The sequence below is a fragment of the Grammomys surdaster genome, unplaced genomic scaffold (assembly GCF_004785775.1).
Source record: "Grammomys surdaster isolate TR1022 unplaced genomic scaffold, NIH_TR_1.0 100, whole genome shotgun sequence".
In the NCBI taxonomy this organism is placed as follows: domain Eukaryota; kingdom Metazoa; phylum Chordata; class Mammalia; order Rodentia; family Muridae; genus Grammomys; species Grammomys surdaster.
The window spans coordinates 9,875,145-9,890,833 of record NW_021604579.1 but is presented as its reverse complement, the minus strand read 5'-3'; the positions used below and the strand labels follow the sequence as shown (position 1 = coordinate 9,890,833).

The 15,689-nt window shown below is 39.7% G+C and overlaps 1 protein-coding gene across 6 annotated transcripts in view; it reads right to left on the bottom strand.

The window, feature by feature from the left end:
* Positions 1-15,689, bottom strand: part of Osbpl9 (oxysterol binding protein like 9) — a 139,840-nt gene that overhangs the window by 18,127 nt on the left and 106,024 nt on the right. For 4 of the 6 annotated variants that reach the window (XM_028787649.1, XM_028787682.1, XM_028787692.1 and 1 more), the window contains 4 exons: positions 11,737-11,775; positions 6,654-6,744; positions 5,556-5,660; positions 1,857-2,016 (listed from right to left, as the gene is read on the bottom strand). In XM_028787649.1, the coding sequence (XP_028643482.1) occupies positions 1,857-2,016; positions 5,556-5,660; positions 6,654-6,744; positions 11,737-11,775 (395 nt within the window). The remainder of the gene's footprint in view (positions 1-1,856; positions 2,017-5,555; positions 5,661-6,653; positions 6,745-11,736; positions 11,776-15,689) is intronic. The other 2 variants (XM_028787656.1, XM_028787673.1) reach the window with 1 other exon arrangement.

The following is a 15,689-nucleotide window of genomic DNA, read 5'->3' as shown; positions in this document are numbered from 1 at the left end:
TCCACAAGGATGACCTAGGTCATTCCTCACCAGCAGGGCTGGTGCACACCATCTGAATTCTTGTTTAGCTACTTAAATAGGGCCTCAATGTATTCTCAATGAGAAATTATTAAGAAGCTGACTACTAATTCTGTATGTTAAAGTGTGTATTTATCTATGTATCTTTTCTTCATGTCTTTTGTCTGTTTTTCTCTTATGTAAAGTCTTAGTCTCTAGATGGTCATTATGTATTGCAGAAATGTATACTTTCGTCCATGTGAAGTGCCAGTTTGTCACCATGTCTTCAAATATTTATGCTGTTCTTTCTTCAGTTAGAACTTACTGCCTACTTTAAGCTGTAGGTTCTTGTCTTTGCTATGGTGGCTGAGTTCATGTTTCTTCCATATCTCTAGATTGTATTCCACCAGGGTAATGATGCCACTCAGGTGGTTCTGTCTGAGATTCCCTGTATTTTAAATATCCCCTCCAAAACAAAGCAAATCACCATCCAGTGAAATTCAAATCACCAGTGAGTCCTATTTTTCCAATGCTTCAAAACACTGCTAATGCAGTACAGTGCCGAGGATGTGGGTCAGTTTGCCCATGTCATGATCTGACTTGCAGAGCCTGTCCATCAATGCTGCAATTCCATCGTATAAACCTAAGACACTCTGGGCAATGGTGAGCGCTGGCCTCCATCCTCAGGGCTTTCTATAAGGCTAACAGGTAAGGAAGCGGTGCTGCTGACTGTTCCCTGACTGCTGGTCAGTTTGGTAGAAAAGGGCTCTCCCTCTGAGGACAAACCAATCCTCCTCCACACCTGTCTAACAGGGTGCAATCTGCCATTCTTTCCTCTTCTCACCCCCATTTCTGTTCTCATCACACCTTAGAATCACCTTCTCTTTCTTCTCTGGAAACCAGTCCCTAGCTCAAGACCTGAATGTGTCCCGGTATCCTATACATAACCATAGTGCATGCTACTGTGTGAACATTTATGTAGTTATACACGGTGTGTAAGCGTGTGTCCTACATGTACACATGACCCTAATGAGCCGAAGAGGGCACTGAATTCCCTGGAACTGAAGTTATAGGCAGATGTAAGCTGCCATGTGGGTGCTGGGAATCAAACCTGGATCCTCTGAAAGAATATCCAGTGTTCTTAACTCCCGAGCTCTCTTTCTAGCACTGTTTCTAAATTCTAATGTTGAAACTTGAGTTGCCAATGTGGCAGTACTAAGAGGTGCAGCCTTTGAGAGGCAATCAAGTCAGGAGATAAGAACTCTGGTACACAGGATTAGAGGCTCCAGAGATTGGCCTTGCCTTCAACCACAAGAGAACATTATCTAGAGATGGTGTTACTCATGAAACAGAAAGCAAGCCTCCTAACACAAAACAATCTGCGAGCACCCAGATTTTGGACTGCACTATGAGAAATAAAATCCTATTATTTATAAGCTTCCAGTCTAAAATTACTCAAAAAGACTAAGACACCATACCATGCATCTGTGGAATGAATGAATATATATATATATCCCAACAAACTGAGTTATTTTCTATCATACCTTCACCCAATAAAATTCCAGCTTATAGTTGTTAAATATCCTCATTCCTATACAAACATATGCAGTGTGACCCTTTCCTGATGGCAGTGCCACCACAGAAATATACAGAGCTAATCTAACATTACCGGCACATTACCATAACTGATGCATTTTATTCAGTTTATATTATTAAATCAGGAGTCAAATCATTAAGTCAAAACTGTCACAGAACTGATTTTGCTCAATAAGCCTTTCCATGAGGCAAGTGTGTCACTAACAGCAGTCTGAAGACCACATCTTTTAAAATTTGAATACAGACATTATTCACATACTTACTCTATTAAGCGCTTTGGGGATGAGCCACTTTGATGGAATTCATCAGCATCATAGAACTCATCTTCACTGCTAGAGTAGGAGAACTCTGGGACTGTATTTGGAGACAAGTTGACATGGCTGGGAGGAGTTAGACTGCTGCTAGGTGGTGAATTCCCACTGCCTAGGAGTCAAAAGTATTCAATTAGGAAAAATGGTGGTAACTGGGGAGATGGGCCCACAACAGACCTTTCTAAAGTCAAGACTGAGTTTGGACAACTGATAAAATTCTCACCTTATTTTTTAACAGTTTTTTTGACAGTTAAATCAGACAATGAAAATAAGAAGGTCAATTGTGATACAGACTGGGGACACAGCCTTTTTATCTTTATTCATTTTACAGGACTGAACACGGATTCCTGGGCTTCACACATACTAAAAAAAATGTTCTCTCACGGAGCAATTTCCACTGAGCAATAACACCCACATCTTGGATACAATCTTTTAAACAAATGGGAAAAAATTCTGTATCTCCACTTTGTAATGTAAGATTAACTTGTGCTCTGCAGTAGAAGGACTTCTTCTGATTGCACACTGGTGTTTGGCCTCCCACAACAGACACCAGTACCAATGGGAGCCATGCTCTTTATACCATACACTCAGATACCAACAGCAATGGAAATACAAGACAGCATGACTGCTAGACACTGCTTGAACACCACACAGAGTCTTCAAGCCACTCATCACAGAAAATGTGAAACTGTTCCACAAAATCCTGGTACACAGCACCCACGTCCCTCTTCCTACACCTACGTCAGGTGCGTATGGCTCAGAGCAGAGAGAGAAGAGAGCTACTAAGGGAAGCATGCAGAAAACGAAGGCCACCAGAGCATCTTCTAACAGCAGACTCTAACAAAAGAAGGCAAAATTAATGGAGACCCAGAGCAAAGACTATCATCTGGTCTCTGCATGTTTGCTACACTGTACAGTAATGAGGGAGAACAAGCAGACATCAGGGCAGGGAGACTTGCTTACTGGCTGTCTGACTGATGGCTGTTAGGTTACTTGAGGCTAATTTATCACAGATGCCTGGTGGACACTGAAGTAACTGAAATTACTGTTATTGCTGCCAATCAAAAGCCAAGGAACCCAGGCATGATGCTCTTAGCACTTTGGAGACCGAGGCAGGATATCTCTGTGAAGTCAAGGCCAGTCTACACAGCTAGTTATAGGCCACCCACAACTACAAAGAGAAACCCTGTCAAAAACAACTAATATGAAAAACAAAGACAGCAGTAACAGGAGAAAAGGAAGATCTACTTCTAGACTTTTAGCCTGTTCTTGTATCTTGGTTCAGTTAATAAAATAAACCAACTAGCTATCCTTTGTACCAGGTTCACAAAGATCCCTTTTAGGCAAATGGCTTGTTCCCTAAAGTAAAGCTCATTGTAGAAATTCCAAAGGTAACTTGCTTTGCCAAATAACTAAATTCTATCTGTTCCTCAATAGCAAAAAAAGGGACCAAAGAAACTCTTGTTGGAATAGGAAAAACAGACCATGAATCACAACAATTAACAGGCAGATTGTATTTGTGACTATATAGTGGAAAACATAAGGAAATAGATGTGAATGCAAACTGCAGGCCCAAGTATTAAGGTTTCAATATGACTTATTGTTAAAGGAAATATTTTTTCTATGCTAGAGAAGGAAAAAAGATGGAGGAAATAGGGAAGTCAAAATGAAAACAAAACAGAAATCATAAACTAACTTAATTTTTTAATGCCCTTAAATCCATCTCTAATATGTTAAGATACTTTCCATTAACGGTAAGTCAACAGCTTAAATGTAATTATGGTCCTGCAAGGTGATACTTGCTAAAATATCTAAACATTTTTTGTTGTTGTAACTGAATCATTTTTTTTAATTTATAAAGCTGGAAGAGATCAAGTGCTGTGTTTTCATTGTCAACAGTAGTGTGCCATTTTATATATGTTCCTAATGCTTACAGAACTCTCCCAAAATAAAGTTATTCAAAAAGAAAAAAATGTTATGATATTTTATAGTACCTTCTTCAGAAATAATTCTCAGAAGATAACCCTCACCCTCTGAAAATAATTTATATTAAAACTGGTTGACATACAGAAATGTTCCTCACATTTTCATTTACATTTAGTTTTATGTATTTCCAAGTGGTGAAATTTTGGCCACTTTACAATTTGAACATAATCACATCATACAAATGAAAAACAAAGCTCACAGGTTTTTTTTTTTTTTTTTCCTTTTGTAGCCCTGGCTGGCTTGCAACTCAGTATATGGATCAAGCTAGCCTCAAACTTGCAGCAATCCCTGTTCCCGTTTCCCTATGCTGGCATGACAGTTCTGTGCCAACACACACACCTACAGGGTCTGTTTTTAAGCTAAGATATGACAGAGTTCATGAAACACAAAAGCAAAAACCCTTAACCCATTACTAAAACTGCTTATTAGCATTTCTCAAGTAAAAGAACTACTGTTGACTCCTGTTTTTTTCCTCAAAGTTTAGAAGCTATTCATGCTGTTAAATATGAAAAAGCCCAAGTATAGCATTACTCCCAAAATTTAATATGGGCTAAGGTCACATGATAATTTTTCACGGTTACAAAGAAAAAGTTCCACTAAGGAAGTGTCTGTGAAGTGACAAGACATGTCAGGTTCCCACTGCTCACCAGGACCTATAGTCTTTAAACTTCCGAATTTAACAGAGTTAAAAGTTGTAAATTCATTTCCTTGAGTCTGGTTCTACAGTTATCAAGATGCAAATTTAACTAACTTTAAAGTAAGAAATAAATCTACTATCTAACATGGGTGTAGCCCTGTATATCAGAGAAAGGGAAAAGACAACTATAAATAAAATATAAATTAAAATGACATATTTAGTACTACAAAATTGACAAAAATGAGACTGATAAACGTTTCCAAAGTACGTGGGTCAAAGGTGAATAGTGACTCATTGCTCTAAGAAAATCCTGGGGTCACCTATGTCAGTGGGCAAACTGCAAACACCCACCAGGTGACTGTGAAAACAATGCTGCAGACCTAACCATGCAAGCAGAAGTTTTAGTCGTCTCTGCTGTAAGAGCCAGTCAGGACAGAGTGACAGTGGGGGTAGATACACGCACATGAACGAGAGCATTGACAGGCCTTCCAGCTTCTGGTCTGCACTCCTACACTGTCAGTGTCCTTGTCCATGAGACAGTGTGCGAGTCTCAAATGATCAATTCATTTTTTAAAAAAGGATTCAACCAGAAGCCCAAGCAGAGGGTACATAAACAAAGCCCTATATTAAAAAATTAAATTATAATTACTAATATTCTTGGCTCAATTACAAACTTTTACCCACTTTAAGGAGGAACTGCAATTAAAAACTAAGCTATTGGGCTGGAGAGATGGCTCAGTGGTTAAGAGCACTGACTGCACTTCCAGAGGTCCTGAGTTCAAATCCCAGCAACCACATGGTGGCTCACAACCATCTGTAATGAGATCTGATGCCCTCTTCTGGTGTGTCTGAAGACAGCTACAGTGTACTCATATATAATAAATAAATAAATCTTTAAAAAAAAAAAACTAAGCTATTGTTAGTGTCAGCAGCTATTACAGTTCTTTATCCTTTTCCCTACTGGGAGCCAAACACAAATATCATGTTAATGGAAAGTTATAAGAAGTAAAGGTTACCCAGAGCTGTACCTGTACTATTTGGTGTTGGAGTCTGATGATGTCCCAAGGCAGCTAACACAGGTCCAACAGGTAAGGAAGATGGACGCTGCTCTGACTTACACAACTGAGCGGGTTCTGGATTGGAATATGTGAAATAAGTTTGAAGAATAGCCCAACATATATACTCAGCAACTTCAGTTATTTGGAAAATAAAACTCCTAGATGAATTTTTCTACAGTAATTCAAATTCATGTTTCTTATATGACCTTCCAGCCTCTCAGAGTCCCTGACACTCTGAGCAGCAGCAGAGCCAGCCAGGGCATCCAACACCCAGCACAAGGGTACTTCTGAAACTCAAACCACATAAGATCAGAAACAGAGACCACTCCCCCTCATTAATGCTAATAGCAAGCTCATTTTCTGAAGGACTAGAAATTCATAAAAGACTTCATGTGGTATCTTTACATAGGACTTCACTTATACAGCATAATCTCTGGCCTTACTGTCATTTGAGAACACAGAGATGTACAGTGCAACTAACAGAGTTTTGAGAAAAGACCTCACTCAGCTCAGATCAGCCTCAACTCTTGGGGATCCTCTTACATTAGCCTCCTACATGCTGAGATCAAAGGTATGAGCCAATATGCCTGGCTTTTGTTAATTTTATTTCCTTTAAATTGGATTAATTATTCTCCTCTCAACTAGTAGGCATCTTACACTTTATATGCATTCCCTTTCTCATTAATGTCCACTGTGGTAAACAATATTTATATTGTTCAGAATTATAAAGAGCACTCCACATCTACATATTTCTGGGTTACACTTAACTAGGTTGGCAGGATCACTTTTTCTTGGTGTCGATGAACTCTGAGTCACAGAACCCAGTCCTGCCAGTAGACCTGCACCTTCACTGCCTTGCTGTCTGCCGCCTCTGAAAACCAAACCTCTTTCATTCTACTTCAAAAACATCACTCCCCAAGACACTTTCTTCTTTCAACTCATTTTCAGCTATATTATTTTGTGACTGCTATTATTTTCAAAATATAAAGAAACTCTAGGATTACTGTGATTATCAAATTAAGTTTTTCTTATCTATTACTCTGTAAAACATGGTTCCAAATACTGTACCTGGTGGTAAGACAGTCTGGGAAGGCATTGTGCTGATCACAGGTTCCAAGGGACTAGGCTGGTATATTGCATCTACAGGATTAATAGTACTCTGAGATAAGAAACACAGCAGAGTTATTTTTAATTAGATGTCCTTTCATGCTGACCCACCCAAACAAAATGTCACATTTCTAACAGCACAATCCATAGGATATTATGTAGGTAAGTTGGTCAAAATGCAAAGGGGAAATGTATCTTTTTTATACAGAGGTGTAGGAGTTTCTCCCAATAGAGCATAGAAAGGAAGGGGAAAAATGATTGAATCACTGTTACAGAAGGAAGCTAAATGAAAAACCTGCAAGGCAAGAAAGCCAAGTAACAACTTTAGTTCCCTCTACTCGGGCACTCCCAACTCTTACCTCAGCACAGCATGTTAGAAACACCACATCCCTCACCAGATGACGGCGGTCTGCACCGTGTCAACCTCATCTCCTGCCCCAGCACTGTGCAGCACACCGCACCACACATCATGTCTAGTCATGGCACCTGGCTATACACTCATCATGTGCTGCTTTGGACTGGGTACATGAAGAAGGCTTTGTTGATGACATTTTGGGGGTAGGTGCTCAACCATGTGATAGCAATGTTTGGGCAAGGACAAAAATGTAGATTTCTCTGATTCCAAATCAAAAAGTTATTCTGACAGCATGGTTTACCTTAAATCAAACTCCAAAGCTCCACAGCTGACTCATGCTGTTCTTTAAAGAGGGAGGTAGTCTGGATGAATTTATGATGCTCAGTTAATTGAAATGACTGATTTTAAGATAGGGTGTTGCCGGGCGGCGGTGGTGGCACATGCCTTTAATCCCAGCATTTGGGAGGCAAGAGGCAGGCGGATTTCTGAGTTGGAGGCCAGCCTGGTCTACAGAGTGAGTTCCAGCAGGGCTATACAGAGAAACCCTGTCTCGAAAAACAAAAAACAAGATAGGGTGTTGATTTGTGGTTGGCCTGCCTCAGCTCCCTTCATGCTTTGAGTATAGAGGTTTGCTAGTGTGCATGGTTTGTTTAAGCATGATCTTGGCTACTCAAAGATCCCCAAATGTATCCACAAAACCTTAAAAATACTTATCAATATAAATTGAGGCCATGGTAAAGGGATTTCATTTTTTAGTATTGTCATTTAATGTCTAAATTATTTTCAGGCTATCAAAACCTTCCTGTTTTAAAAAGCTATTCAATCTGATTTTCTTAATTAAATAATTTGAATATAAGAATTCTGATTCCAGTTACCATAGACATTAACTGAAAACCAAAGGACAATTGTAAATGGCACCATGAAAACAACCCTTAATAAGTAAGTATCTAGTAAAGTGAATTAGGGAATGTACTGAAACTGAGACCTGGAACTTTAATTTCTTGAACTCCTTAAGAGTTCATCCTCTCTGGGCCTCAGTTTTCCCCGTGGATAAAACACAAGAGCCTGGATTATATAGTCATGACCTCTTGGAAAATGTCTAAAAGATAGTTACATTACAATTCATGATAGTAGCAAAATTACAGTTATGAATTAGCAATGAAAATAATTTTATGTTGGGGGTCACCACAGCATGAGGAACTATATAAAAGGGTTGCAGCATTAGGAAGGTTGAGGACCACTGCACTGATGGCTTTGAGATCACTACTTTATAATTCTATGCTCACATGTGGAGTAAGTCCTAGTAAGTTAGGAAGCTCTGAGCAGCCTTGAAGCTGTTCTGAGAATGAACAATCCCTGGTGTAGCACAAAGGCCGGAGCACATAGGACTGGGCCACAGCTGAGTGGAGGAGCACTTGCCTAGCATGCATAAAGCCCAGGCTTGATCCCTGGACTGTAACCAAAACTTCAAGGAAAAATTTCTTCACTAATACTCTGATCCACATGAATGAAAATGTATTATCTGTCCCATTGAAGAGTCTAATAAATACCTTTTATAATCAGGGACTGGAATTCAACTTTTTAGATGAAATCTTCCTTCCAGATGAAATATTCTAATATTAGGCTTATCAAATAAACAAATTTTACAAAAACCTTTAAACTTCTTTGCATTACAAAAAAAAAAAAAAAAAAACATGGGAATTTAGTCTAATCCACTGGCACTGGCTTATAAACCCAGCTACTTTGAAAATGGAGTCCGGTGGGTCCCAAGCTCAAGGCTCAAGGCCTGTAAGAGCTTACAGAGTGAGTTCAAGCACAGCTTAAATGAGATCCAGTCCTAAAATTAAAACATAGAAATGATGGCTGGGGAGCACAGCTTGGTGGTAAAGAGCTTGTCTAGAGATTCGAAGCCCTAGGTTCAATCCCCAGCACTACAAAAATAAAAATAAACCGGATTTCTAAGAAATAGGAAAAGTTGGTGTTTTGGACTGAGCTCCTTGCACTAGGCCTCAAAAGACCAGAGCAAGCCCAAATGAGTCAGCCAGGCTCAGTGCCACCAGTCAAACTGAAACGCCAAGGAAACAGGCAGATGCTGAAACAGGCCACATTCTCCTCTTCAGAGGAAATTCAAGTTTGCCTGAGTCTGCTTTGATCCAGATTATAAGAAAACTAACTAGATGTTGTAATCAGTGTTGTCGGTGTCCATGTCATCTTATAAAACTCGCTATTTCAGACACCATCCTGCTAGAGCTCATCCTTCTTAAGTAAGTTAGAGGCTCCAAAGTCCATGAATCACAGATAAACTAATTAGATCTATAATAAAGCTTGTTATAATTTTTCCTTTTTGATAGCATATAGATTAAAAATGTACCTTTTCTTATTTTGATGGACTAAAAGCTGCCTACATTTATCTTAAGATACTGGTCAATTTCAGCTAAAAAAATAAAGTCATTCTACAACTTCCTTTTAGAAGGATGTTTATACAACGAGTAATCCTCAGCTGTAATCTATTGGGACACTAATGAATCCATGCCAAAGCAATGTGTAAATAAAACATGCAAAGTGTGCATAGCTCTTGAATGTGTCTACTGTATTGTACTTATAACAACATACAGAGGTAAGCTTCAGCTCTGTCATCCATGACAGTACTCAGACTGGAGCAGTTGAGTGACTCCTCTAGAGTCTCAGTTGGTGAATGGCAGGCCTATTGTACAGTCCCAGCATTCTAGCTCTCGGCCAGCATCACCGTCTTCTCAAACTTTTATGCAAAAGGACTACAGTTTCAGAGCAAATTATTCAAATCAGTTTTCTACAAGTTTAAATTTTTGAACCTTCCCAGTGTTAATAAATTGCAAAAGATCAAATGTGTGTAGTATGCTTTCTAAAACCCTGCATCTTTTTATACACATGAATTAGCCTTTGAGGGAAAAAAAGATTAAAAGTAACCAAAACTTGAGTTTTGCATAAGCGTGTCCCTTGGGAACTAGAACACACACTCCTGGCCCACGAGGCACCTCAGAAAGAAAGGTCACACTGCACTACATTTATACCATGCACTTGTAGTGGATCATACAGTTAGGGCTGACACTTTAAATAGAGAAAGAAAAATCCCAGTATATTATATTTAATTCATATTTCAAAAATGATTCCTTTATCTTCTAACTTTTTAATTTATTTTTTAAAAAGTTTATGTACATTGGAGTTTTGCCTGCATGCATGAGGGAGTCACATCCCCTGCAATAGGAGATACAGACAGTTGTGAGCTGCCATGTGGGTGCTGCCATATGGGTGCTGTGAATTGAACCTAGGTCCTCTGAAGAACAGCTAGTGCTTTTAACCATTGAGCCATCTCTCTAGCCCCCTACAAACAGAGTTTTAAAGACTCATAAATAATAAGCTTGTTTCCTATTTCAAGCTAGATGAAAAGTCAACAAGTTTACCCATCCCCAGGCACAATAAAATTGTCAAGGTTCTAATGTGTCATCTTCATATCTTAGAGAAGCTGACACTGCTTCAGGATAAAGAGGCTGCTTACTGTTTTAAGAACAGTTTCTGCTTCTCTCCTGAGATAAGGTCTCTTGTAGCCTGGGCTGGCCTCAGACTCCCTAATGTAGCTGATGAACCCCTGATCCTCCTGCCTCTGCTTCCTGAGAGCTAGTATTACAGATGACATCATTACATTTAGTTGATGTGGTACTAGGGGGAAAAAATCAAATGCAGGGCTTCATGCATGCTAAGCAAGAACTCTCAATTGAACTACATCCATAGCTCTACTTTAGGAATAGTCAACAGAAGTCACTAAAACTATTAAACTACAGACCTTGACTGATTTTTGTGTGGATATATAATGAGTGTGTGTGTGTGTGTGTGTGTGTGTGTGTGTGTGTGTGTGTGTACGTGCTCCTGTGCATAGCGGCCAGAAGCCAACAGTGGTTGCTTTCCTCTATCTCTTGGTTTCTCCCCTATTCCCAGTACTAGCTATAGGTGCATGCCACCATGCCTGGCTTTTAGGTGGGTGTGGTGAATCCAAATTCTGGTCCTCATGCCTTCGTGGCAGGTCTAATTGAGACATCTCCCCAGCCTTCCAACCATAAATCATTAAAATCTTTGATTACCAGCTGAGAATATTGCCATAAACTTTTCTTATTTATAAATGAAATGTTAATGGGTAATAGAAAGATAAAAAGCTGAAGAAAGAATAACTATGTCCAAGAATCCGTATTACCTGTTCTACCAAGAATACATTATGCAACATAGTATATAGTATATAGTCCAAACAGGAAACAGAGGTGAACATATAAATGTAAACACTTTTAATAGATGATCTGTTTTGATACTGTGCATACTCCCCCTTTCATCTGAGACAATGTTTCATAAGAAATGCAGCTTAGTGAGAGACACGACATGAAAGCTAATTAACTCTTCAAGTTGACACATGCAAAGTGATTCATTCACAGAACCAATACTTAGAACAATTTTAAGACTGTCATTTCCCCTCCAAATGATTGTTGAAAGATGGCCAACGTTAGCAGCTCAAGGAAGATTGCGAGATAAAAACAAGAAGCAGTGAGTATGTGAAGAGAGGAGTTTGCGTTGAGAAGTGAACAGAGACTCAGGCTGCTCCTGACAGGATGGTTATGGTTACAAGGCTCTGCAGGAGTAAAGGAACAGAGGCTGCATTAGACTTACTATAATTCCATCTGCGTGCTGCTCCGCATTACTCTGGTCCTTAAGGAAAAATGTTAAAGATATTAACTTCATTCTCATATTTTTGTAATGTCGTGTGTACTTTTCCTAACAAGAAAGCTTCTTTTCCTAGGTAAGAAATAAAGTGAGAACATGACTTCTCTGCTTCCACTGAGCCCTCCACTTCATGTGTGCTCATTCTTTACTAGACACATTTCTATTATGGCGACACAGCCAACAGGACAGAAGAGCAGTACTGTGACAGTCCCTTCAGAGGCTCAGTGAGGTACCCTACTTACTTACAGATGAGCTAATATAAGTAAGGATGAAGACCCTCACATTTTCTAAGTTTCAATTTTATAGTAAGTTATGCCAACTCTTCACAATTCCTAATTCTATTCCACTTTACAACCGTGATCCTTATGTAAAATAGTATCTGAAAAAAATCAAGGATGAGCAGGATTCACATATCTGCTTTTCAGAATCATACAATACACTCTAATTTTTGTTTCAATAACCTGAACAGGTGTATGCATGGAATGATGATGTAACAGCTAATACTACCTGGCAAGTATTTTATGTACGCTAATTCACTTATTCTACCAATAACTCTGTTACAGGGTTTTTTGGCCTGTTTGTTTGGGTTTTGAAACAGGGTCTCATGTGTCCCAGGCTGGACTAAAACGATGACCCTGAATTACTGATCTTCCTACCTCCAATTACAGGCTCACACCCCCAAACCAGGTTTACAGAGAACTGGAGATGGCTCCCAGGATTTGGTGCAGACAGACACGTTACTAAGTGAACTCTACCTCGGTGCCCACAGGCAGCATCACTGTCACCACTGGACTGATACTGTGCTCGAGGTGAGTTCAAAATCCACACTGTCCCACACAGTTCACTCTTAGATAACTACCCTGGTCTCTTCTATTCTGTACTCCTCCTTCCCACTTGCCCTCTATCAGACTCTGCCCAACACACGTGTCAACAGTGTAGCAATCTTACAGGATGGCCTCATCTGCAGGGATGGGAGAGCATCACCTGGTTGAGTACCAACCATCTAGGAAGCCATCAGAGACCTCTGGAAGAAGAACATACTGAGAAAAGTCTGAGGAAACAAAAAAACCTCTGAAAATGTTCAAAGTTAAGCTTATGTAATATAATTAATGTCCTTTTAGAATACTACAACTCGGAAAACTACTTTTCTTGGGTTTCTTCATGATCACTCATGTAAAATCATACCTATTTTAGAGAGTTTTTAAAATTGGATATTTTATTTATTTCCATTTCAGATGTTATCCCTTTTCCCCACTCCCCCTGCCAGAGGGTTTTTAAAGACGTATTTATTATGTATACAAAAGTCTGCCTGCATGCATGCCTGCATACCAGAAGAGGACACCAGATCTCACTATAGATGGTTGTGAGCCACCATGTTGTTCCTGGGAATTGAACTCAGGACCTCTAGAAGAGCAGCCAGTGCTCTTAACCACTGAGCCATCTCTCTAGCCCCTTATTTCAGAGTTTTTATGAAGATAAAATGAAAAAATACAGGAAAGTATTCAAGGGAGAAAAGTTAGATACAAGACCAAGTCTTTTGTTTTATTTCGTTTGTTTGAGACAGGGTTTCTCTAAGAAGCCCTGGCCGTCCTTAAACCCACAAATATCTGCCTGCCTCCTAAGTGTTAGATCAAAGGTGTGCAGCACCACACTTGTCACTAAAACCAAGTTTTTTAAATAAAAGGAACAAATGTAATCCTTGCCTCACTCAAGTACATAATGTAAGTGCACTGTCCTAGAGGGCTTCTGTCAACGTGACACAAACCTAGATGTATCTGGGAAGAGGAGATCAACTAAGAAACTGTCTATATCAGAGTGTCTGTAGGTAAGTCTGCAGAGCACAGTTTTGATTAATGACTGATGGGGGGGAGTAGCCCACTGTGGGTGGTACCACCTAGGCAAGTGGCCCTGGGTGGTAATAAGAAAGCAGGCTGAGCAAGCAATGGAGTGAAACAAACTCTTTCATCTTCAAGATGCCTTCAGTCATGGTGTTTGTCACAGCCGTAGAAACTGTAACTAGGACATGCAGTACACCAAAGAAAGGCATCAGAGAGACTCAGAATGGAATACAGTAACAGCTATAGCCTTTACTTTTTCCACTAGACACCTGGGAGACATTACAAAACAAACAATGGAAAGAGAAACCAGGTACATAGTGGTGTGACAAATAACATGAATAATTCCACAGTAGCAAGCACAATCATAGTCATCCCCTAGGAGAACTACTAGAGTTTGGATTATGCAGATAATACATGTAAATGAAATGTTAACATTTTAAACTGTCCTACCTGGAAAGTTCAAGATTAAATAGAAGCCAATCTTCTTTGTCTTCTAAAAGCTTCTAGAAGCTAAGTCTTTGTCTTAAACATAAAAATTACATCTCCAAATATTTATCTATTAATATGGACTTTCAGAAATCTATACATCAAAGTGTCAATCAGAAAGAATTTGAGGATCTCACATCATTTTATTTAAGTGCATATGCAGAAAAGAGCTATTACAGCAGACCTGAGACAGCTCTCAGAAAAGCCACTAAAAACAGCTCACTGTTGTCTCAGAACTCGGGTCTGAAGAGGGCCCAAAGCATCAAAAGGTAAGAGGCTCATTACATTTCTTGTGTAAACAATATGGCCTCACTTATAGTCTAGAATGGTAGAAGTACCTACTGACAAGTCTCTAGTAAAAACCAGAGCACAGGGTCTCTAATGGGCTTCCCTGTAGAAAGCATTTCTCACGCTTGGTAATGATTTGTCACAGGAGGATCTGAGCACATCCTACAGGGCTTCACTGGAGAACTCTTGAAAATGTGTCTGGTTTCCTCCGAGCTCCTTCTGTACCTTTCCTCTTGCTGACTTTGCTGCTGTAACTCATCAACCAAACGTTGTGTTCTCTCTATCCTGGCCAACCAGCTGTCCTCTAGGAACTCTTGGCCCAGGGTACATATTTGTTACATATCTCCCAGAGTAATTGCATTTAATATCTACACAATTCAAATCGATATCTTCCCCTTTATGTCAACAACAGAGTAAACTACACAGTTGATACTCTAAAGTCTCAGTAATGCTAATACAGAAAAATTAAAAATATAAGACATTTAGAATTACAGAGAAAGAAAAGTGCCAGGTGGTGGTGGTGCATGCCTTTAATCCCAGCACTTGGGAGGCAGAGGCAGAGGCAGGCGGATTTCTGAGTTCGAGGCCAGCCTGGTCTACAGAGTGAGTTCCAGGACAGCCAGGGCTACACAGAGAAACCCTGTCTCGAACCGCCCCCCCCCCCAAAAAAAAAACCAGAGAAAGAAAAATCAAGTTTCCTGCTCAGATTATAAACTTTTGGCATTTAGTTTTCCTCTTCTCATTTCTAAACACTAAAATGATTTCTCCCTAAGACTTTAAGAATATGAAATAAAGAAGGCCAAATGTGCCAAGGATGGGTCTGTTGTTAGGCAAATATATTCTCTCTACTGCTGAACTCTGTGGGCCTTTGTGACTAACCTTACTAAATGAAAAAGTTATACATGACTTCCAACACCACAACCTGCCTTGCTTTCTTGCAGCCTATAGATTATCAAGAGTTCCAGGAAGCCACAAAGACAACAATACAGAGAGAAGCTGAACTCTACTCCCCAACAACTTCACAGCTATGTAAGTAAGCCATCTTCAAGGTGAGTACTTCAGGGCTGGAGAGATAGCTCAGCTTAAGAGCACTCACTTGCTACACTTCCAGAGGACTCAGGTTCAGTTCCAAGCAACCACTAGAACATCAGTCTCAGGGAATCTGATGTGCTCTTCTGACCTGAGTGGGACCTTGCATACACAGGGATGGATGAATAAGGAACAAGCCATTCACAATTTTAAGACTCAATTTTAAAGTGCTTTGTTACAGATTACTGTTATCATTGA